Source organism: Meleagris gallopavo, chromosome 3 (assembly GCF_905368555.1).
Source record: "Meleagris gallopavo chromosome 3, MGAL_WU_HG_1.1, whole genome shotgun sequence".
Classification (NCBI taxonomy): domain Eukaryota; kingdom Metazoa; phylum Chordata; class Aves; order Galliformes; family Phasianidae; genus Meleagris; species Meleagris gallopavo.
The window spans coordinates 86,383,449-86,407,142 of NC_139406.1; the positions used below are offsets into that span (position 1 = coordinate 86,383,449).

Genomic DNA, 23,694 nt, shown 5'->3' on the forward strand with positions numbered 1-23,694 from the left:
ACATTTTTCACCTTAGTGTGGTATTCCCATAAATATCATGTGAAAGAGAAGTTACGTTCAAGATCTGTAGTGGGGAAATGCATAAGTCAGTCTTCACTGTCCCAAAAAGTGTACCGTAGGTGTTCAGCCTCTTAATGTGTGTAACTGATTTGGAAAGTACCAAAATACTGGTCATCAAGAGCAGGGAAAGCTTTACCATGCCTTCTTGAATATACTGTTTATTTTTGTAGATACAGAATATTTTTGTGATTTGTTTTGAAAGTTCGTTAGATTTTTTTTTTTTTTCCTTCTTAAGGTCAGACCTTGTTTAAAAAAGGCTGTTTGTTGCTTGAGAACACTAGATGATTAGGCCAAGAGTTTAAACAAGTACTGGCTACATTAAGTCAAAAGCTAAGTTTGTTTCACTTTTAGAATAGTTATTTAAGGGTGGAAGAATACACTTGCATCATACGTTCTCCTTAACCTTCGCTTGATATTTTCCCTTCCAAGATAAGTTTATTCTAATCTTTTCTCACTGGTATTTTTAAAGGAATGGGAGAGGGAGGTGTGTAAATTCAGCTATCTTTATTTAATCGGGAAATGTTGATTTAAATTGTTGCCCTAATTGCCCCCTAAAAGTGTTCGTAGCATGTCTTCCCTCCCCACCCCAAGATGGTAAGTAGTTTTCTTTGAGGAATTTTTCATTTTACTGTTAGTTAGACTTTCTGTAGCAGTAGCAGTTTGTTAATTAATAGCTTAGATCTTGCTAACATTATGTTTTAATCGTTGGGTTCCAAGTATTTACCACATCTGGTGGAAATTTTTACTCTTTGTCTGTTAAATCTCTGCTTTTAAACTTGCGAACCTTTTACTCTAAAAGTTCATAAAGAGAAAGAACAGTGATTTACAGTATAATGACTTAAATGAATTTTTCCAAGGCAAATGTATGTGGAGCTGTACAAAACTAGAAAGGTTTAGGGGAGTGTTTGCTTTGTTTTTAATGAATCAGGCCTGTGTTATCCTATATCAATCGCCCCACTTTTGATTTTGTTCAAGTGAGATGTTCTTGAGCTTTTTGCTATGCCATGCATTGGTAGAAGACATTTTAAGTGTAGTTGGGGTATTGATATCAGGTCAGGAGATGAGATCTAAAATGAACCACTGCTTTTTCTTATTTATTTAATATGTATGTTACTACTATCAGTGACTTTTTAGATCTTTAACTATGGTCATTTGTTCTGTTAACTATACAGTCCTGTTGCTGAGTTCCATTATAAATGACCTACTCTTATGTTTTCTGTGGGGTGGGGGGAGGGTTGCTTCTGATGAATACACAGTTTGCTCTAAAAGCAATAGTCTTTTATCAGTGGAGAATTAGATGCCCTATTAATGTATAATAAGCAGAAAGCAGAATTATGGCTTGAACGTAACTTTTCTGGTAGTCACAGTTTCTAATTACTTTACCAGTCATGCTGTGATTACCAGCTCTGCAGATAAGAGCTATTTAAAGCACTTCCCATCTTTAGATCTCTAAAATACTGCGGTAAGATTATCATATATCTCTCTGCTTCATGAACATTGAAAGATCTCTTTTTAGGTCCATCACAGCCACTGAATTCCCCTAGATCCTACAAACATAGCCAACGGAGAAGAAGATCACAGCGTTTAGCCACTTGCTCGTTGCCTGATGATTCTGTAGAAAAAGTTTCTTCTCCCTCTTCAGTTACTGATGGAAAAGTGTTCTCCATCAGTGCTCAAAATCAACAGTCATCAAAATTGGAGGGTAATGTATCTTAATCTAATAAAGAACTGCCCAAGAGAAATTGAATCATAAAAATGAGATCGTTTGTGGTTTTCATCTAATGGGACATTTTGATTTACTGTAGCTAAAGCTGAATGCTGTTCCCTTGTTGTGTAACACTGCAACCCAAGCTGTTATTTGTTGGGCCTCTGTATCTTTTTTAATATGACATTCTTTCTTTTATGTAGTACCCGATGTTGCTCATATGTCACTTGAGAAGCGTGGACCCTGTCTCCCTCTTGATTTAAGCCGTAGTTCGGAAGTCACAGCACCACTGTCCACAGAATCCACTTTCCGTAATGAATATCCCAGTAAAGACAAGGAAGATATTCAGATGGTTACATATCTTTCTTCCAAAGCAGTAACTGATGGAAGAGTAGCTACAACAGCGGCAGGTAAAGAGATCCAGCGTACAACCAGTTAGGCTTACAGTTGTAGGATTAAAACATGCATGTAGTCAGTCACATGAAAAGAGGAGATAAGCTTTTTGCTTTCTGCAGGCTTGCAAACCTACATCTCTTCAAGTGGTCCATCCATCTGGATATTCTTTGCCTTCCGCTAGCTTCAAGCTCTATTAGCGCTTTTTCTGGCATGCCTTAAGACAGAACGGATTTAATCATATAAGAGAGAGTATGGAATGTAAGATGCAGTATTGCTTTCAAAAATATTTTCTACTGTTAAAACTTGCTTAAAAAAAAAAATCATAGCTGTTTACTAACATACTAATATGTACTAAGTCTAGACATACTCATTTATCTAGTAGCTTTAGCTTTAAATTTAGTTTTCAGAGGCAATCAGCATTCTTTCACCTTTTACTTCTGTTTGCAGTACAAATTTTGTCATTTTCCTACTAGGAAATGTTATTTGAAAATATTGCTGAAATCCTCTGGAGTTTATATGGATTTGGTTCACCCTCATAACGCAAGCATAGAGCCCAGTACGGGAACTTGGGGCTATATCTATCTCGCTTCTTAATACTTCACTGGCTTCTGTAATTTAAGTGAATCACTTGGATAGAAGCAACTAGATTCAGAGAACAGGTCGCGTTATGATTTTCGGACCCTAAAAAAAAAAATTCTTTTCAATCTAGTATATGCTAGATGTCCATATGCCCTTTTATTTTCATAAATAAATGTATGAATATCATACAATTTTTTAATTGACTTTAATAGGAAAATGATTCAATAAAGTAGGAGAAGAAAAGTAAAATTATTAATTATACACTTACTGGGAAGTTCTTTGATAAATGTGTTTGATAACAAGGGACAGGTACTGTTACTATAAAGTATGTAATTTTGCCATTCTGAAAATAGAACTTAGACCTATTCAGAAGACAAATTATGATTGAGTCTGCACCGAGCTGCCTGTGTAGCTGCAGTATTCTAGGTCAGTGAAATGATTTGTTCAGTGTGTGTGTGTGGTCTTCTTGGGTGTCTGCCCGCACATGCTCCCATTGACTCTGTAAGAGGTGATTGATTGCTTTACTAAGTTCCAGCATTGCTACTCCAGTGTGGTGCAGAAAAGACTAAGTAGGATTCTTGGATCAATATTGTGTAGGTTAAATGAGATTACTTTAAACATCTCTTATCTCCCTCTCTTTCTCTTTTTCCCTTTCTCTTTCTCTCTCTCTTTCATTCTCTCTCTCTCTCTCTCCCCCCAAAAGAAAAAAAAAAAATAAAAAAATACGTATCAATCTCTTAAAATAATTTGTCAAAATGAAGGTTATGGAGGTTTATAATAATATATTTAAGCTTTTAAAAATACTACTTAATTTCTCAAGTCAAACCATGTGATAATCTCAGTTTACTTTTGATATATTGTATAGTAATAGAATCATGGATTACTGGAAAAGTTAGTTCTGCAAATGTCTCTTTTATTTCGTGTCTTTGGCCAGTAGAATTGATTTGGGGAGGTGTATAATTGGCCACTCAGAGAACAGTATCATAATAGAAATCAACAACGTCTAGTTGCTGGCATTTATTTTCATTTATTAGAACTCATTTTGGTTAACAGATTTAACTTTTTTTTTCTAGTATGTTTGGTGGATCATTTAAAATGTAACTGGTAATACTGATGGGCATTTACTTTGTTGCCTGCTTCTATAATGGGACTGGCTTGACATCTGAGTAAACTCTTTGTTCTGCATCCATAACTATCCTTGTACATCTTGATTCATCCAGCTGGGTCTTAGTCCTGGCTGCAGCTGTGTCTAGGAAGAAAAATAACATTTTATTTGTGATTCAAAAACTTTTGATATGTTCAGACTATTCTGGATTTTTTTACTTCTTAAAATTTGAAGTATCCATGTCCTTTTATTGGTGCTTCTGCTGTTAGATTTTACTGAAGTAGTCTGGACTGAGTTGGTGATTTAGACTTCAGTGATAGTGTGGAGTTAACTAAGTATGTTTAAATTGAATATGCTTTCTTTTGTAATCAATGAAGCAATTAACAATAGTTTTAGAAATTATGGAGGTAAGTATTTAGGCTGAAATAACCTATTATAATCACTCACCCTTCTCAGGTACTTCTGAGGTCAAGAGGTACTTTATATTAGACCTAGAGATGTAGGTTGCGACTTCAGAAGTTTAGAATTCTGATGGGGCCACCTGTTGAGCAAATTAAAAAAATAAATTTACCTCATTAAAAATCCTGCATTTTAATCACTTCTCTATTTAAAAAAAAATACTAAACGGTATCCTTCAAATACGAGGAATGAGGTGTGCTGAGCTGTTGAAGCATAAATGGAAACTGTTAGTATTATCACAGATTTGCTCACTAAGTCATTGCAGAAAATGAACCTCTTGTTCTAAAAAGGCAACACAAAAGCACTGTGATCAGTTCCTTTGCTCTGTAGTCTACTTGGAAATTCTACTTCAGTAGTACTTCAGTAGACACTGGCATGCTTCTGCTTAATTGTTGAATTGAGTACTATGTTGATTATGACGTTACACACTGAGTAAATAACATTTGAGCAAGCAGTCTGGAATTTAAATTTCAAAGGAAAATATTGCTTGCACGTGAACTAATATTACTAGTAGTTGAAGTAAAAACTCTGAATTATGCTGATTGAACCCTGAATTATACAGGTTGTTATACTTATGTTTATATTTTTGTTAGGAAAGTTGAAACATCAAAAGCTCTGGAAAAGAATATCGCGCAACAAAATAAATAATTTGAACATCATAACATTTAATTTGCTGAACTGACAAAAGCAGTGCCACAAAGTGATAAATGTGTTTGTAGCACAGCATTCTGTTGTCTGCCTGTTCTCATGCTAGTGAGGTTTGTGCCACCTGAACCATGCTATCTCTGGAAAAGTAGTACTAGAGACATGTTGGAAGGGAAACTCTAAATAGCCATGATTTGCATTTGTTTTTAATGTGAAGTCAGTCTTTTGTGCTAGAAACACAAAATAGATTTTGTGGTAATGGAACAATGACATAATCATCGGTTTGGCAAGTCCAATATCGAAATATCTTTCTCTGCTTTTAATTGTAGACTTCTCACACTTCACTATGTGGGAGGTGGTTGGGTAGACTCCCGAGTAGGAATAAAATGGAAATTTAAAAAAAAAAAAACATTAATATTGTAACATTTGCATAATGGGCATATTTTTTAAATGTATATTTGCCCTTTTGCTTTTGTTACTTGCCTTTCAGATTGTGATTGTCATTTTTATCTAATTTTATAGTTATTTGTAAGGTATAATAATTACACAGTTGAAAACTGATTTCTAAACCTTTTCATTTAAGATTTGAGAATTATGCATTTTTGATCTATAATGTTTTGATTCTGCAGTATTACAGTAGGTATAGGTCGAGTTATGTTAGTATAAGTAAAAAAACAAGAGTATTAGTTTGTATGAATAGTGACAAGAATATAGCAGTATGTGCTGGCATAACAGTAATTTCTCTTTTCGGGTAGCTATACAAAGGCAGTTTAGAGAGCTCTGTTGTTGAGATAGGTGTTGGTGTGCCCATAGCAGTTTTCTACCCACAATAAGTGTTCCCTCAAACAGTTATTTAATTACTAGTTGCCTACTTTTATCAAACATACTTGTCCTGAAATTTGTGATACTAAAATTTGTGCTGTGATTAGCAAACTTGGAATGCATCTGACTGTTTCAGATCAGGATTTCTTTTGAATAATGGAAGTGAAAAAATTCTTCGAAATGTACAGACCAGAACTGAATTATTCTAGTCATTGTTTAAAGAGAGAATTTTTCATCAAAATAGCAAACCAAATTAGGTGCATTTGGGTGATTCTTTTATGTTCTCTTTAGAAACGAGACAGGACATAGCATCAAGATATGGAGAAGAGCCACTGTTTTACTGAGGTGCTAAAATATGTTCACTGGGTGGCAGGTGGCAAAACAGTTTGTTCTATAACAGACACAAATGTTAACAAGGAAACCAAAGAAAGGCATACTTGATACAGTGTTTCATGTTGATAAGTATCCCAATAAGCTAATTCTCCTTGAAATAGAGGAAGGCAAAGTCAATAGGATTAGGTTCTTATGTGTGATGTTTGTCTCAAGCTACTGGAAAGGCTCAAGAATGGACCACTCATGAATTAGAATTGAGCAGTTGCATTTGACTGCTTGTTTGATTGCATAGTATTGTGAAGTTTTGCATTTTACAGCTGGGGACATCTGGCATTTGAGAATGCTGCGTGGTATGATAAATGAAGCAGCTCCTGCAGCTTTCTCACACTAACTTTTTGACTGCTTTCCAGAGAAGGCTGCGTAGGAGCTGGAGTAAGTTTCATGTAAAATGTGTATTGCATCATAATAGAATTGGGTTGATCTGTCCAAGCCTGGAAAGCGGCCCAATAGAGCCACCAACAAGCTGTTAGTGCCTTTCCTCCAGAGTTACGACTGATGAATTTACTAAGTTATTTTAATATTGCCTATTCCAATTCAGCTTTTTCCATATCTTGACTTCTGCAAATCTCCTTCAGGCTTTTTATTTTTTATTGTGAAGGGAGTTGATGAAGATTAGGCTTTCGTAATTGTGGTTGAACAGCTTCCACAATAGCAGTGAACACAGGAACATAGAGCTTATAACAATATCAATAACTTTCTTTACCAGTAACTTTCTGTTTTTATTTGAGAATTACATTGTCCTGTTGGAGTATAAATATGAGCAATAAAATTGTAATTTTAGGTATTAATAATGCTAAGTTATTTCCTCATTTATATCAATTAAAGGTAGAGAAATTTCTAAGTGTAGCAAGCTTTACTGAATAGTGCAAAATAATTGTTGGTAAATATTTGAGTTCTGTGACAGATTATCACAGTACCTTGCATGTAATTCAAATATGGATCAAATACATAGAATCAATGAAAATACAATAAACTGAAATATAAATACATAGCACTGAAAACTATGTATGAGAACTGTTCTCTGTTCACATAGTGGAATGAGATAACTTGAATGATGTTAACAGTATCAGCACTTTTGCTGTTGGCACTGATTTCCATTACAGTGGAATGAAAAGGAAACAAAAAGACTTAAAGTAGAAGCAAAAATAGGCTTTAAGCAGAAACAATTCAGAAATGAATGCAAATTCCAAAATAGACAAGAAACTTACGGCATGTATTGTTTTGTATGTAAAACTAAGATCTAGGCATTCATGTGCAATAATTATATATGAAGTGTGATTATGTTATTACCAGTATTTGATGTTTCACTGATCTTACTCAGCCAGTGATCTGGCTGCAATCCTTACTGAATGCCTAGTAAATCTGTCTTCTTGTTTTCAGCACCCTCGCCTCATGTACATGCCTTACATCTGGAATTGCCTTTAACCAATAGTCTAAAGTTACCAAAAGGGAGTAGTAAAAAAAAGAGGTCTTCCACATCAGTGAGCTCTGAAGGGACAGAGGTACAGTACTCTGTGCCCATAAAGGAGAAATGTTTTGAGAGTCTGAAGGAGAAAATATTAAAGAACGTGATTGAGAAGGACAAGCATTCAGAAGTTGGTAAACTACAATGCTTTTTGTTTCCAGTGTTTTAGAGAATAAAATTAACTGTAAATTGACATTAAAATCATCATTGTATTGCTTGTATGTATTATGTTATATACCAATAGACATTTTTGCATTCTAATGGTTTTTACAAGAAAGTGGGGTCATTAGTCAGACATTGCACTTAAATCTCACATTCTTAAATTTTCAGGAGCAGTGAGGGTGGAAAGAAAAGGAAAACTGGAAGAGAAGAGCTCCACAACATATGGTATGTAGAGCAATGATATTTTTAGGAAAATGTTAAAACTCTAACATTTATTTAATGCCTCTAAAGTACAGATATGACTGTAAAATATCTCCAGAGTTCAGCTGTGTTTCCTTAGTTTGGGATCTTAATGGTTTTAATGTATGTGACAAGTTGATAGTAAAGGAATAACTGTGTAGGAAAAGTAATGTTCTCAGAAGAAGGATTTGTGTAGTGCTTGTGAGAGGCCGAAGCCAAAGGTGGGTGGTTTCGATTGTTGGATTGTTGTGGTGGGTTTTTTGGTTGTTTTTTCCAGTTTAATTAGTGATCACAAAATTGTAGGGGCTGGAAGAGACCTCTAGAGATTGAGTCCAACCCCCCTGCAAAGCAGGCTCCCTAGACCAGGCTTCACAGGTAGATGTCCAGGTGGGTTTTGAGCATCACCAGAGAAGGATAATCCACAACCTCCCTGGGCAGCCTGTTCCGGAGCTCTGGCACTCTCACTGCGAAGAAGCTCTTATGTGCATTTGTGCGGAATTTCCTATGCTCCAGTATATGGCCGTTTTCCCTTCCCTGTTGCCACGCACCGCTGAAATGTCTGGCCTCGTCCCTTTGCCTCCCTGTGGGTCAGATCCCTTCTGTTGTCTTTTCTCAAGGCTAAACAGACCCAGTCACTCAGCTTTTCCTTGTAAGAGAGTTTCTCCAGGCCCTTCATCATCTTAGTGGTCCTCCACTATACTCTTTCCAGGATACTACAGTGGTACTGCATTTATTTTGATGTGGTGGCCAATGAGAACAGGGAAAGAAAAAGGATAAGTTTGACTATTAGTAACGAAACATTTGGTAATTTGTGAAGTAAGAGGCCTGTGGTTTTCCCCAGTGTAAATATTACAGTTATAGATGGAGTGAGAATTCATATATGAATTGGCTTGTTTTTTTTCCATGAGGGAAGAGTTATGCTTCTGAACATCACAAGAAGATGCTAAGATTCAATGTATATACAAGAAATATTAAAACATTAAACATTGGCATTAATGATTTCCTTCCTGTAACAATTCAGTTTCCTTAGTTTGCTGTTGATTACTTAGAAAATGACCATGGAGTGACCGTGCTGTGAGATATACTTTGTCTTGGAGAACTAATAAATAGAATTTCTTGAAGCTAAAGTACTTGTTCTTATGCATATATCAACAGTGCTGCTTTTAAATGAACTGCGAAGCAAAAGATGCACCATAAATTTTAGTCAGAATCATTTTTTATGAAGATGTTGCTTGAAAGTGCTGACAACATGAGCAGTTTTGTGATAAAGAAATTTCCCTTAAATCCTTTAAACTTTCTGTAAGTGTGAAATGCGTTATTATCATATCTTTTTTGTTTGGGATTTTACGCTGTTGAAGGCTTTTTTCTAGTAAACCACAAGTTAAATAGCTTTATAGTAGTTAATAGTTTAATAGTAGTTAAAACTACTTAATTAACATTGCTTATGCCACCAGAATAGTTTGAAATTAAAAGGATGAGCTAAAAAAAATAAGCAGTTTAGAATGATGTTGTTTTAAAATGATAAAATTTTCTTTCAGGTAAAAAGAAAGAAAAGGAAAAGGAGAAAAAAGATAAAAAAGAAAAAGATCATAAATCAAAACAGAAAAAGAAGAAGAAAAAGAAGAAGAAATCTAAACAGCATGGTAAGATAAATATGCAATTTTTGAAGGTGAGCCAAACCATTTGGTGCTTTTCTGACATTAGGTATTAAAATTTGTTTCTCAACAATGTAAATATAAAAATTAGAAATTTCAGAGAACAGCTTTTGGCCTTAATGTTTATAAGTAAGCTGAGGTCTGTGACCTCATTTCTTAAGCTTGTCTCTACATGATAGACACAGGCATTTCATAAACCTTTTCTGTCAAAATATTATAAGCAGGTAATAATGGTTTTACTTTTTGTCTCCTTAGACTTGTCATTTTATGCTCTTTAAATGTTTCTACCACTTATCTTGTTTGGACATTACAATAATTCTATTGTTTAATCTGTTGCTAAATTTCAGAGGTTTTTCTTTTTGACTTCTCACAAATCTTACTTTTTGTAACATTAATTTAATCTTGTTAACTTTTCAGATTATTCAGATTATGAAGATAGTTCCGTTGAATTCTTGGACAGGTGCTCTTCTCCACTGACGCGGTCCTCAGGAAGCTCTCTGACTTTGCGCAGCATGTTCTCAGAGAAGAATACATCATACCAGTATCCGAGAGCTATCTTGTCTGTTGACCTTAGTGGAGAAAGTAAGTTGACTGAGCCAGAAGTTTCAATTTCTAGGTTTAGTTGCTTAGGAAGTATAATTTTAAAGAAAATGTTTCATATGAATTCTTAATGTAGGTATAAGTTGTGACTGACTTTGATTTAAGTAGTTGAAGCAGCCCTGTAAAGAAGGCCTTGGCGGTCCTGGTGGACAAGAAGCTGGACATGAGCCAGCGGTGTACTTGCAGCCTGGAAGGCCAACTGTGTTCTGGACTGCCTTAAAAAAGGGGTGGCCAGCAGGGAGAGAGAGGTGATCGTCCCCTCAAGAACTCGTCAGTTCTTGTGAGGCCCCATCTGCAGTACTGCGTCCAGGCTTGGGGACCCCAGTATAGGAAGGACGTGGAGCTCTTGGAGGGAGTCCAGAGGAGGGCCACGAAGATGATCAGAGGGCTGGAGCACCTCTCCTATGAGGAACAGTTGTGGGAACTGGACTTGTTTAGCTTGGAGAAGAGAAGGCTCTGGGGAGACATTGTTGTGGCCTTCCAGTACTTGAAGGGAGATATAAACAGGAGACGGAACGGTTGTTTACGAGGGTGGATAGTGACAGGACAAGGGGGAATGATTTTAAACAGAGACAGGAGGGGGTTAGGTTAGATATTAGATTAGCTAATAGAGATTTCACACAGAGGGTGGTGAGGCACTGGAACAGGTTGCCCAAGGAGTTTGTGGATGCCTCATCCCTGGAGGCATTCAAGGCCAGACTGGATGTGGCTCTGGGCAGCCTAGTCTAGTGGTTTGCCACCCTGTACATAGCAGAGGGGTTGAAACTAGATGATCATTGTGGTCTTTTTCAACCCAGGCCACTCTATGATTCTATGAAGCATAAGTATTCAGACTCCTCAAGCTGTTTTACGTTGTACTTGTGTATGACATTACATTAGAAGCATTTGAAGGGGATCATCAAGAAATCTTAATGTACCAGCAATGCATTTGAGTGTGATTTTTTTTTTGACATGTGCAAGATAAGACTTCCAAATGACAGAAAAATTGTTTCTTTTAAAGTATTGTTTCTTTACACACATTTTCATTTATGACTTTTTACTAGACCTTTCAGATATGGAGTTCCTGGATGATTCCTCTACAGAGAGTTTGTTACTTAGTGGTGATGAATACAATCAGGATTTTGATTCAACTAACTTTGAAGAGTCTCAGGATGAAGATGATGCTCTCAATGAAATTGTTAGATGCATTTGTGAACTGGATGAAGAAAATGGCTTTATGATTCAGGTAAAGGAATTAGGGGGGTTTATTTTCCGCATAAATTTTGTACTTTTGAAGATTCCCTTCTAAGGTGTTGGAGACTGAATTTACATTGAGAGCTGTAAATAGAAGTGAACAGTAATAATAAAATATTTTATGCTTGATGTGATTCTCCAGCATATGCAGAACATTTTCTCTTGGATGGGTTTCTTCTAACCATTTAATATGCAGAACAGGTTTGTAAGGAAGAGTGAACTTTTTTCCTTATAGTTGGGAAAAAATGCTTTTCCACACACAAATCATTCTTTCTGTCTACAGACCGCTGTAGTTATACCAGCACTTCTGGTTTAGTCCTTACATTTGACAGTACCTGCTATAGACACCTTAACTCTGCTCACTAAATTCACTGCAGCTGTATGCAAGATGAATGAATCTCTGTATAAGATCTCTGCCATACAGATGTTAATATCAGCATCTTTGTGTTGCGAAGTTTATGCTTAATCTTCAAAACAGTAATTCTCAAACAAGAAACTACTTGCTCATTTTAGAAACTACTAAGATTGTAAGCCTTAGTATAAAAATGGAACAACTATCATTTAAAGAGTGTGTGATAGCTGGATGCCATGCAGATTGACAGGTTGCAACTACTGCTTTTTATGCGTTTGTATTGTAATGAAGGCTTGCTTTTTCTATCAAGTAATGAATAATTCAAAGTCTTTGTCTCAAGGAATTTGTAATATTAGATCAGATTGTTGAAAATTGATAGATTAGATCAGATACAATGAAAAATAAGGAAGAACTTGGTTGTCAATAGCTTTAAGAAGTTCATGAATTTCTTGTATTTTTTGCACTTAAGGGAAAGGTATGTATTCCACTATCAATGTGGTATTGTTTCTATTGAAAAATACTAAGCCTTTAATTGAGATCTGAAGGAAGCAAGAATAGTTGTCCTGTTAACGGACTTGTGAGTCTTTGGAAATTAAAGGAAGTTCTGAAAAAGAAGTACACAGACTATCCCTGGAAATGCATACTGAAATGCAGTGGTATGATGGAGGAATTGAGCAGCAGTTCAGCAATGGTGATAGTAACACAGGAAAAAATGGACTGATGTAGAAATTTTTGGAGAGAGGAGAGGAATTTGTAACCATAGTGGTATGACAAGAGGAAAGGTGTTTTGAACATGCTGATGCTCAACAAACATGTCAGCAGAAGAGTGAATTTCAACAGTAAAACAGCAGATATTTAGAAATCAAGCAAAACACTGACCTAAGAAAAGGAAATAGACCTAAAAGTGGTAGTTTCCTGCCCATTTTCTTATATCCAGTGACAGCCTAATGTTGACCACTTGTCTCCTTTCCATACTTTGTGTCATTGAGAGCAACCAGTTTGCTGTTTCTAAGCCTTCATGTCTTACCACTTCTATTTTGCTCTCCTATTCTTATTTCTCCTCTTTCATTTTCTCTTCATTTTCTTTTTCTTTTAGATTTTCCATTGGCGCGATATTAAAAACACATCTTTCTAGCGCACTGCAGAGATGCTTTGTAAATATAAATAATTAAACTGAAGAGTTTTCTACTTTTCACTGTTATGCTGTAATGTATTACATTATCTTTCTACTTTACTGTAATATATGTCTTATGTTACACTACTTAATATCTAGGTGCTAAATATTGAGTGTTGTAATAAAATACTATTAAATATTGCGTCTTCATTTTTTTTCTCCAGTTTGGAATTTGTGGGTGAGAAAACTAAAGCTACCTTTTAGCTTTATATCTTTGCCTACCCAAACACAGATGACCCAAATATAATTATTGTTCTCAAACATGCTATTTAAGTTAAATTGTTGTTCACTGAATTTTGATGATACAATAATAGTTTCTGATTTGTAAATCTGCTTAGTTTTAGTTTTTGCTTTTGTTTTTTTGATGTCAGTGCGAAGAATGCTTGTGTTGGCAGCACAGTGTATGCATGGGATTGTTGGAGGACAGCATTCCAGAGCAGTACATCTGTTATATCTGCAGAGATCCACCAGGTATGAGTAAGCCACCTTTATCTGCAACTGTCTGCTTGGGTTTTCTAAGCAGAAGTGTTATACATTGCTTGAATTGTTAAAACTTTGTCCGTTTTATGTTTGTTTCACTTCTTTGAGGCTAGGTCTTCTAAGTCTTACTGTAAGCAGAGACTTACTTTTCTTTCAGTAATGTCTTGTTAAACTTGCTAAATCTTCCTTGTGACTTGAGTTACCGTAGCTTTGTTTTTTGAACTGAATTCCTTCAAACCTTCAGGTCTTCTTAATTTCATTGTACTCTGAAAGGACTTTATGTATGAAACTTTCTTGTTTAAAAATTTGCTTTGCATATGCTTGGAATTGGATCTATTTGGTTAAATATCATTTTTAGAGAAATGACTCATTACCATAGTACACTTATATATGCTATGGCAGTTGTTTAATACTAGGATTTTGTAATGTTTGTGTTTGCCTGGAATTCTGTAAATAAGTTGAATATGTAAAATATATGCAGAAATCTGGCACTCATGTTAAACATTAGCACACAAAACACATCTTAAAGTTTTTAATATTTCTCCTAACAATTGTTACAAATGTCCTCTAGTGATTTATCCAACAGGGTATCTGAAGCCCATTTGCAGAAGTGTTAAATAACAGTTTTCATTAGCTCTTCTTGAGAAGAATATTTAGAAATCAGAGCTGGATGGATGTGACTTTTTCCATTTGCCCAAAACTGAGTGTTGGTTGATAATATAAAGTCATGTCTCGTAGTTCCTTATGTGGTGTACTCTGAGCAGTCAAGCCTTTTCTTATTTATAACAACTAATTTGTCTTGTGTTCTTTCCCTGCACTGTACTAGGTACTTCGTTATCCCCTGCTATATGGAGACTGTGTCCCTAAATTTTATCTTCTCTCCCTTCCTAACCATTACTTCTTTTCTTTCTATGTCAGGAGAAAAAGGTCATTCACAATGTCAGTATTTTAAAGTGTATTGGGATAATGGGCAGAAAGGAGATAGACAGGGTATTCTCCTGAAAGGTATGAAGGGCTTCCATCAACCCGTTCTTTGTTATGTATATGATGATAGTGTGATATGAAATTGAGTGTAAGATATTGCAATCTTAGTCAGTTTGTTTATCTGGGTTACTCACTGTAAACAAAAATAATTAGTGTTATATATTGCTCTTGCCTTTTTTTTTTTTTTTTTTTTAATAATTAAGTTACCTTAGAAGCGTTAGCAAGTACTCATTAATGCCTGTTGGGTTAAAATTGTAGATGATATTGTAGCATGGGATACCTAGAGGCTGCTTATATTGTTATCCTGTCTAGCAGTGTTTGGCTAAAGACCTCTCAAAGAAGAGTGTAAGAATTCTGCTGTCGCATTTTTGAGTTTTCTTTTTTCATGAAGCCACCTTCTGGCTTCTTATAAGTAGATATTAAATACATTGTTGAAGCAAAATATTTGTTAGTTTTTCCCAAATAACCTAGATGTTTTGGACATAACCATATAAAATCCACACTCCAACATTTCCATCAATAATTTAATTACTTTTTAACTTCTGCAGCTTTTGTAAAACGAAATTTGAAGTGCCAATTATTTAAAAAGATTTTTTTTGCAGTTAGATTGACATACACTTTGTACTTTAATCACAAAGGTAATTAGATCTTTCATTTCCAAGTGCCGTTTAGAGAGTGAGTTTTCAGTGTTGCTTTGAAAGTAACGTGACAAGAGTTCCCTTTTAAATTCTAGAAAATTAAGTTTTAGATAATCAGTAAAATAATAAGGTCTTGAATCATTCTGTCATGGATATTAAGAGACATTTAGGAGATAAAACAAATAATTTTAGCACTTAAGTTTTAAATGCAGTTCTGCTGTGGCTTTAGATGTCCCTAAATTTGTGAATTGCTTACTCCAGGTCAGAGATGGAGTGCCAAATATCTTTACGATAAAGACTGGCTAAACAATGGGCACATGTGTGGGTTATCATTTTTGAAGGAAAACTACTCTCATCTTAATGCCAAAAAGATTGTGTCAACACATCACCTACTGGCAGATGTATATGGTGTAACAGAAATATTGCATGGACTACAGTTGAAGATTGGGATATTAAAGTAAGTATCAGTCCAGGTTTATCAGGATTCATTGTCATCTTCTAAAATATACTTAAGTAGCAGAAGCTACCATTTCCATACGTGTTATTTTATCATGTTAAAGTTGTTTCTTACAAAATAGTTTAAGTAGTTCCAGTGCAACATGTACCTTCATCTTCTTTAGCAGAGTTGGTTTATAATTTGTGGTATGTTTCTTTTTTGCTGTTGCTTGATTTTTATTCTTTTTTTTTATCGCCAACTTGGTGCTAATAGGGCAGTGTGGATTTATTCTGAATTGATAAGTGACCTAGTAGTGCTCTCTTATGTTTGATAATGGCACTTATCTTAGCTGTTATCTAGCAGAAGTGGATTTATAGTAGTACAGCACTGTAAGAGAAACTTCTGTATAACATTTTTCTCATCTTTATTGTAGAAATAAACATCACCCAGACCTTCATCTCTGGGCTTATTCCGGAAAGCGAAAAGAACAAGAACAAATAACTCTTGGGGTAGAGAAAAAGATAGTGACTTTTCCACATGCTGTTAATCCAACTGAAAGGACGTATCACAGTCAAAACCATAAAGAACCACCTAGTTTACCCCAGAAAATGGAAGAAACATATATCACGAGTGAGCACAGTTACCAAAAGCCACCGAGTTTTGGTCAAGATTGCAAAGCAGTCGCTGACCCTATGAGCTCAGATGATGAAGATACAAGTAGTTTTGAGGAAGACCAGGAATTTTGTTCAGAGAACAAAAACTGTTTACAATATTCTTTTAAAGATGATGGCATGAATGAGCAGGTAAGTACCATCTTTCATCTGAGAAGTTTCTTAATTAGGCAAATATATTTAATCTGATAAAGGTCAAGTACATAAGTACTCAGAAATGTTTGTTAGAACTCAGCGTACTCTATCAGCGCCAATCAGTAGGATCAAAGGAAGATTGCTGAAATTCTTTCAGCAGAGTAGACATTGGTGAAGTGCAAAATGTTTCAAGTATTGTTTATGCTAAAACTGCTTATATTTGTTCTTTTCCAATGTTACAAAAGAAAAAAAACAGAACTTAATTGTTTTCTGGGAGCTGAGGGAACAGAGCAGGCTTTCTTTTTTCTCTCAATTCTATTTTCTATTTTTGTATTTTTGTTTCACTGAGATTTGTATTAGTGTTTATTATCATACCGTACTCTCCTTTCAATAGTGATATTACCGAGCAGTCCACAAGTAATTATGCCAATTTAAAAGTTGTGTGCAACTTCTCTTGAGGTTTTTAATACTGCGTATTTCTTCTAATTAAAATTTTCACGCACTTTTAGTCAGGATTATATTTGGTAATGTAGTATGTCTTTCTCAGCTTTGCATTAGGTGTTTGAATCCATTACATTATGGAAAAGAGTTGATACTTTATAGTCTGGTCTTAGCCAAAAATTCTCTTTAAGAAAAAAAAAAACAACAATGCAAAACAATAACAAAAAGCAACCAAAAAAAAAAATAAACCTTTCTGTTTTCTACAATATGAACTGTGAGAATAAATCGCCCAACTCATCCACTTTTCGAAGTACAGTTTCTGATGTGGAGGAAATGAGTAAGATGCATCTTTTTTTGTCTAATTCTAGTTTTAAATGTGGCATGTAAGCTGTATGATCTGAATGGGAAAATTTTGGCTCATTGTAGTTAGAATTGACTATTCTAAATTGCTTGTTTATACTCGGTTTGTGTAGTAAATAGGCATGCAGCAGTATCAAATAGGCTTTCTTTCCAACAGTAGGTTATATATTTACAGTGACAATTTTCTTAGGATTAAGAGGGAAACGTGAACAGTGAAAAAATAATGTTTCTGGTAGAGACTAAGTCATATACCTGAAGAGCTGGGTGCTCTCTCTCCCAAACCGGGAAGAGATCCTTTGGGACAGTATCAGAATACTCCTTTTGGGATGCCTTAGTTCATCTTCCTGTCAGCAGTTAGCCCTGGTACTAAAAGAAGGCTTACTGTCTAGTCTTAGATATGTTGAAGAGCATTCTTGATTTCTCCATGAGCTACTTTGTACTCAGGAGTGTGCTGACACTGGTTCTCAAGTGCCATTTTGTCATGAAGTGGCTTCAGACTAAGGAGCTCTCTTCACTTCCCCTTGTCAAACTTCTGTTTTGGATTTTACGTTCTCCTTTCTAGCTTCCTGCCTTTTCCTTGTGATGGAATCTTAATATTATAGAATGGCTTAAATTAGAATCTACAGATCTGTTGCAGATCTTCTTTTCTTTCACAAGCTATGACCAGATTATTCAGATCCCTTTTTGGACCGTACATCTACTTTTTCCTTCTGAAAGCATGAGTTTGCCCCACCTGACTCTCCTACTTATTTCTTCTTCAAAAATTGTTGTATTCTATTTCCTACCATCTCTTTCAGCATTCCCTGATGGCCTGTGTTGGTCTGGCTTCCTGGTCTCGTAGCTTAGAGGAGGGCCTGTTTGGTTTTAAGTTATGTTTTATGAACTGACCAGTTCAGTGAAACAGAGGTCATAAAAAAGGAAGTATGTGATAGGAAAAAAATAAAAAACAACTTTATTACTTAATCTGTAATTGTCTCTCAGTGTCAAGATTTTTTCTCTTGCCACAGGCATCTGAAAAATACACATAACAGAGGATCTAGATGTTAGAATTGTGTAAACGAAGCCTCATTCAGCAAGGAAAAAACAGCATACTTCTCTTGTAGGTGTACCAAAAAGTCTGAAAATTATCAGAAATGGGGCGTTTAATTTTAATATATAATATTTCCAGTGTAAGTATGAGGGATGTAGTATGAATAGTGAAAGCATTCTGAGATATCTGAGAGATGGAAGATTTTATCTAGTTTGAGAGTTTAGAGGCATTTATGACATTCAAAAATGATCGTTGGTAAATAATTTTGTGAATACTGTGAATATTAACAGCTTGTCCTCTAGGACTTGCTTACAAAGCTGCCAACAGGATGGTCCAAGTTGAATTATTTATTTATTTATTTTAAGTAAGACTTACATGAAATAGTTAATTTCGCCTTATGAAGTGACTAGAGATCTGTCAGTTCCCCATTTCCTGATTTTCATACTCTTACTGTTGATGACTGGGAGAAGACATGCGAAGTCTGTACTGATGTGACATGGAAAGAACTTTAGCACTTTATCGAACAAGTGTATTAAAATGATTAAATTCACTACTTGCCCTGACGTGCAAGTCATTCCTTGCCATGAACTGATTCTTTGTGAGCACAAATCTTCAATTTTCCTTGAATTAAATCTCTAAAACAGAACTGTTAATAGTGAAAGAACTTCCATCAGAAATGAAGTCATAATGAGCATGAAATTGAAACTTCAAATCCTCCAAAGTAATGGACATTCTGAACACTTTGATTAATGTGCTTTTTCAATCTGGTATATTTTCTTTGGTCACAGCCAGTGGCTGAAACATCAGATAGATAAGATGAGAAATTTATTTGCTGTCTTCTTAGAAATAATTAGTTTCTTCAAAGCAAGCTAATCTTCCACGTATAGCACATTTGCATAACATGGCTGCACAGCTCTCAATGTTACTGTCTGTGTACCTGTCCCTGTTTAATTCCGGCTAAATCTTGTGGTGGCAAGTTACAGAGAATCACAGGGGTAGGAAACAACAGATGAATGGCCAACTTTGCAAAATAATGACTTCTGACATCTTGATGTTATTGTATTTTGTTCGCTTGTCATTTATTCTTTGCCTATACTTGGAGCAATCCTTTGGGTTTTATATATTTTTATTGATGTTATACTGATGCAGTTCAGCACTTCATGAATTGAGTCATGATTTTTATAAACAGAGCACAGAAATACAATTTATGTACTGCATTAAACAAAACTTGACCTGCCCTCACTCCTTCCTTGCTTGCCCAGTTAAAAAAAACATGCTTATTTCTATGGAATTTGCATTTTGCTTGTCTTAGTCTACTGAAGTGTTATGATACATGGTGGCTGAGTATGCTTTTTGTCAAGGAGGCAGAAGTACAGTTCTAAAACAGTGTACTGTATCATGATATTCAAGGGTCAGAATGAACACTAGAAATTGAATAGATGCTCTTAAATGGCAATTTTTTCTTTCTGTTGCCCCTATGAAGAAGAATTCTGCTGAAGGAAACACTGTGTTTGTTTGTAATGAAAGAAAAGGCTCAGAGGAACAAATGGATACACATCTTCAATGGCAGCTAAATCTCCTTACTCATATAGAGAATGTACAGAATGAAGTCACCAGCAGAATGGACCTGATTGAAAAGGAAGTTGATGGTAACTGCATTTACAGATGCTTGTTAATATACCTAAACAGCTTATTTCATAGCCACTTGTTAAAGGCAATATCAGACTGAAGATTTTTTTAAAGTACTGTATTCAAAATTGGGTACTCAAAATTATATTCTGAGCTTGCACTTTAGGTTTCACACTCTTCCACAAGATTTTACTGTTTGTTAAAGTAGCTTAATTGCTCAGGACACTTGAGCTCAAGTCTGTAGTGTCAGATTTTTAGAAACCTTAGATGATTTGTGGATTATAAAGTTGACAGCCTTTTTTCTGCAGCTGGCTTGATTGTTCTATTACTTGACAGTATTTAGGAAAAGTTTGATTCTGCTGTCATCTTCGATTTGCTACATTAGCGTGTAAATGGATTCAGGAAAATAAACCAGGTTTCCTGGGAAAACATGCATGAGATTGTATTGTAGAAGTAAACACTGCAGCACATAAATTTATTTACTCACTAGTTGTAGAAAGTTAAGAATGAGAGGAACTTGAGTGCAGAGTATTCATGAGAATCCTTCATAATTTTTTTGACAAGTGGTCATTTGACTCTTATTTGCAGTCTTATTACTGCCTCATATGAGGCATTATTTCTAGAAATACAAGGTTTGTCTATTTCCTTTTTTTTGTCTCTGCAAGCTTAAAAGTTGATTTAAAAACATTGAAGATTGGAAAACTGTTCCATAGTCTGATCCTTATAACTAGGAGCTTGATTAAGTGACAGGAGCAAGCCTAGAATTTCACTGATTATGACATTCCCAGACTGCTTTTTCTGTTGCACATCGTTTCTTCTTTATGTGTAGACAGTAGATAGTTAGCCAAGGATGTACTTTGCTTTTAGGTATCTATAGTAACAATCAAATCAGAAGATATGTTTGAATTGTTGGAAAAATCACAGCCTCAATATTTTTTCCCTCCTCATTAAAGATAAAATATTAAAGAAAGGTTTAATTGTTCTGAAAATTGTTTCTCAGAGACTCATTCTGATTAATTTCTTTTTCATTTTCCTTTGTAGTTTTAGAAAGCTGGCTTGATTTCACTGGAGAACTGGAGCCACCAGATCCTTTAGCAAGATTGCCTCAGCTGAAGCGACGTATTAAACAGCTTTTACTTGACATGGGGAAAGTACAGCAAATAGCAACGCTTTGCTCTGTATGACAAAAGGAAGAATAAAGAAATAAAAATAGGTTCTCTACGGTGAATTTTCTTACTAGCCACAAGACTGATAGGAAGACAGCAAAAAGCTGAGCATTTATATCCTTCTTAATACATTAATAGCCTGAAGTTTTAGGAAGTGGAGAGGAAACCTAGAGTAAGCAATCTGTTATATTGAAAATCTAAATATTCACATCCAAACTTCAAAATATGGTGTATTACATACTGAGAAGTGTTTGTATCTCAGTATGATAAACAAGGAAACTTCTGCATACAGGAAAGCTGAACAAAATCTCTGCAAAGAATGGTTCTGCTATTTTGAACCATCTAGTGGAAAATTCTAAATTTGTGGAATTCAGCTGACTAAAAATTTTTGAACTGCATTTTTACAAAATTCTTCTCATCAGTAAAAGACACAGAGAGATCTGCATCCTCTCTACAAGAAAAATTTATAGATTTTCTTTTTTCATGAATGTTCAGGAAAGTGAGCATATTAGCTTTGATTTTGAAAGAAGCTACTTGTCACAGTCTCCTTTTCAAAGTATTTTTTTAAATAGAAAATTTTATTACAGCACCCTTAGGCTCCTTTAAAACGTAAGTGGCAAGCAGTGGTCACATGTGCCAAATAACGTTACAACCACTGGAATGAGATTTTCATTATGGCTTACATGAAGGTTTTTTCCGTATTCCTACTTGGTGCCAGCAATCCATCCAAAATTATATCTAGTTTATATTTATGTTCTGTGGGGAGTATTCAGGATTCACAATACAATTTTTGTCCTGGATAGCTCTGTTCTGGTGTTACTTCGCCATCCTCAGCTGGGATGAGGAATGACAAGAGCAGTGAAACTGTCTGTGGCTGTCAATATACTCAACCACTAGAATAAATATTGCAATATACATGATACAAGATTTATTTTTGGGAAAAAAAAAAAAAGAAAAAAAAAAAAACAAAAACAGGAAAACTTCCAGCTTCAGTAAATGCAACATCATGAAACCAAAGGCAACCTAGTTGTTCTGTTAGCTTTTGCTGATTTTTTTGAGCCCAGGACTTTCCCTGTGCTTATAAGTTGCCGCTGTACCCAGTGCTACATACATACTTTTATGTGTATGTACATGTGTATACATACACAAATACATTTATACATGCTATATACATTTATATCTACACATCTATTTTTTTCCATAGATTATAAGAACTGGTGGTTAACATAAAACGTTACCTTTTAACAAACAGTTTCTAAAATTGAAAATAATGTATGTACAGGTTTTGAAATTTGTAAAATATGACTGTTAAAAGGAGGCTATTTAACTGATGACAAAGATACTTGAACATTTTATGCCTCACATCTGTTTATCAGTTCTAGTTATCTGTATAAATGCGTTTTAGAACCGATAGACAGTACACTTGAATTTACCTTTTGATAAGAGTACAAGCCACTGTACATTCAAAAATTATTTAAATTTGCAAACACACTGTTCTATATGTAAGGTACTGTATGTAAAACTGTTTATTAAAACTATTCTGCGTACTCTACATTTTCAATTTTTCTTCCTGATCTACATGCAACTGTTATTATAATAATGTACAGACATCAGAAATTCTTGGAATGCCTTTTGAGGATTCATAAAATTGAAAAATGTGCCAAAGATGGTTTAACTGGGAAAGACACTGCAACCTGTGCACTGAACTTTTATGATAAAAACATTATTGAGTAGCGTGGCTGCTTAAAAAAAAAAAAAAAACCTTCCCTGATATTTCTTGTCTGTCTCTCGTTTGAATTTACCACTTTTAATATGCAAAAAAAAAAGCGTAAGCCCGTGTACAGAGTGGTTGCTATTCAAAACTTGCCACATCAAGCTTGTAAGATGTATTGAAGAGCTACATGGTAACATGGAAGGTGACTGTAGAATCAAAATTAGCAATTTCACAATACGTCAGGAGGAGTTGTTTTTTATAATGACTGTTAATAAAGTATTCTGATGTGTTATATAGTTGGATGCTTAATGGCTTAAAACAATATGATTAGTTGAGTGACCTACTTGCTTCTTGGTATGTGGGACTTTAATATATTATTCACTTGCTGCATATCCTTGAATGTGTTGCTGTGCGAACTGTATAAGAGAAATGGAAATCCAGTTGACTTACTTTGAAGGAAAATGGAGGGTATTTACAAACTTTTATACAGCATACACTGTAGTGATGTTATGCAGTGCCTGTGATATAATAAACTATAGATGCTATGGAAGGTGGATGTGAACTAAGAAATTCCAGGTGAGAGGAATGAGATTACCTTCTTAGTGCAGAGGTGGAGAAATGGTATCTGAAAAGGAAGTCGTAAGGTCAGAGCTGAAGTTGCTTGTGCAGCTTTCACTTGTCTTCTGTTTGTGTATGCAGCAGCCTCAATTTACATGAATACTCAACTTTATCTCTGAAGATCCTGCCTGATTCAGGATGGACTGTGCTTACCAAAACAACGAATCTGATTAACGTTTATGTTTGTCTTCATTTCTTGTGTAGTCAGTCATTATTAATAGATACATTCCTTGCAAGCATTCACATCTTGTAAGAACATATAATGGCTTATGAGCAGTGCTATGATATATTGTGTATTGCTCGAGTGCTTCACAAGCTTGTCTCACTTCTCTTTCAAATTGCATTGT

At 35.1% G+C, this 23,694-nt stretch overlaps 1 protein-coding gene across 8 annotated transcripts in view; it reads left to right on the forward strand.

Moving 5' to 3' along the window:
* Positions 1-23,021, forward strand: part of PHF20L1 (PHD finger protein 20 like 1) — a 45,586-nt gene extending 22,565 nt beyond the window's left edge. For 3 of the 8 annotated variants that reach the window (XM_085221712.1, XM_085221713.1, XM_085221714.1), the window contains 13 exons: positions 1,577-1,762; positions 1,969-2,175; positions 7,545-7,763; positions 7,960-8,016; positions 9,570-9,674; positions 10,104-10,268; positions 11,330-11,511; positions 13,417-13,516; positions 14,444-14,530; positions 15,409-15,604; positions 16,017-16,386; positions 19,704-19,869; positions 20,891-23,021. In XM_085221712.1, coding sequence (XP_085077838.1) covers positions 1,577-1,762; positions 1,969-2,175; positions 7,545-7,763; positions 7,960-8,016; positions 9,570-9,674; positions 10,104-10,268; positions 11,330-11,511; positions 13,417-13,516; positions 14,444-14,530; positions 15,409-15,604; positions 16,017-16,386; positions 19,704-19,869; positions 20,891-21,033 — 2,183 coding nt within the window. In that variant the 3' untranslated portion in view covers positions 21,034-23,021. The remainder of the gene's footprint in view (positions 1-1,576; positions 1,763-1,968; positions 2,176-7,544; positions 7,764-7,959; positions 8,017-9,569; positions 9,675-10,103; positions 10,269-11,329; positions 11,512-13,416; positions 13,517-14,443; positions 14,531-15,408; positions 15,605-16,016; positions 16,387-19,703; positions 19,870-20,890) is intronic. The other 5 variants (XM_085221718.1, XM_085221719.1, XM_085221717.1 and 2 more) reach the window with 3 other exon arrangements.
* The last annotated feature ends 673 nt before the right edge of the window (positions 23,022-23,694 follow it).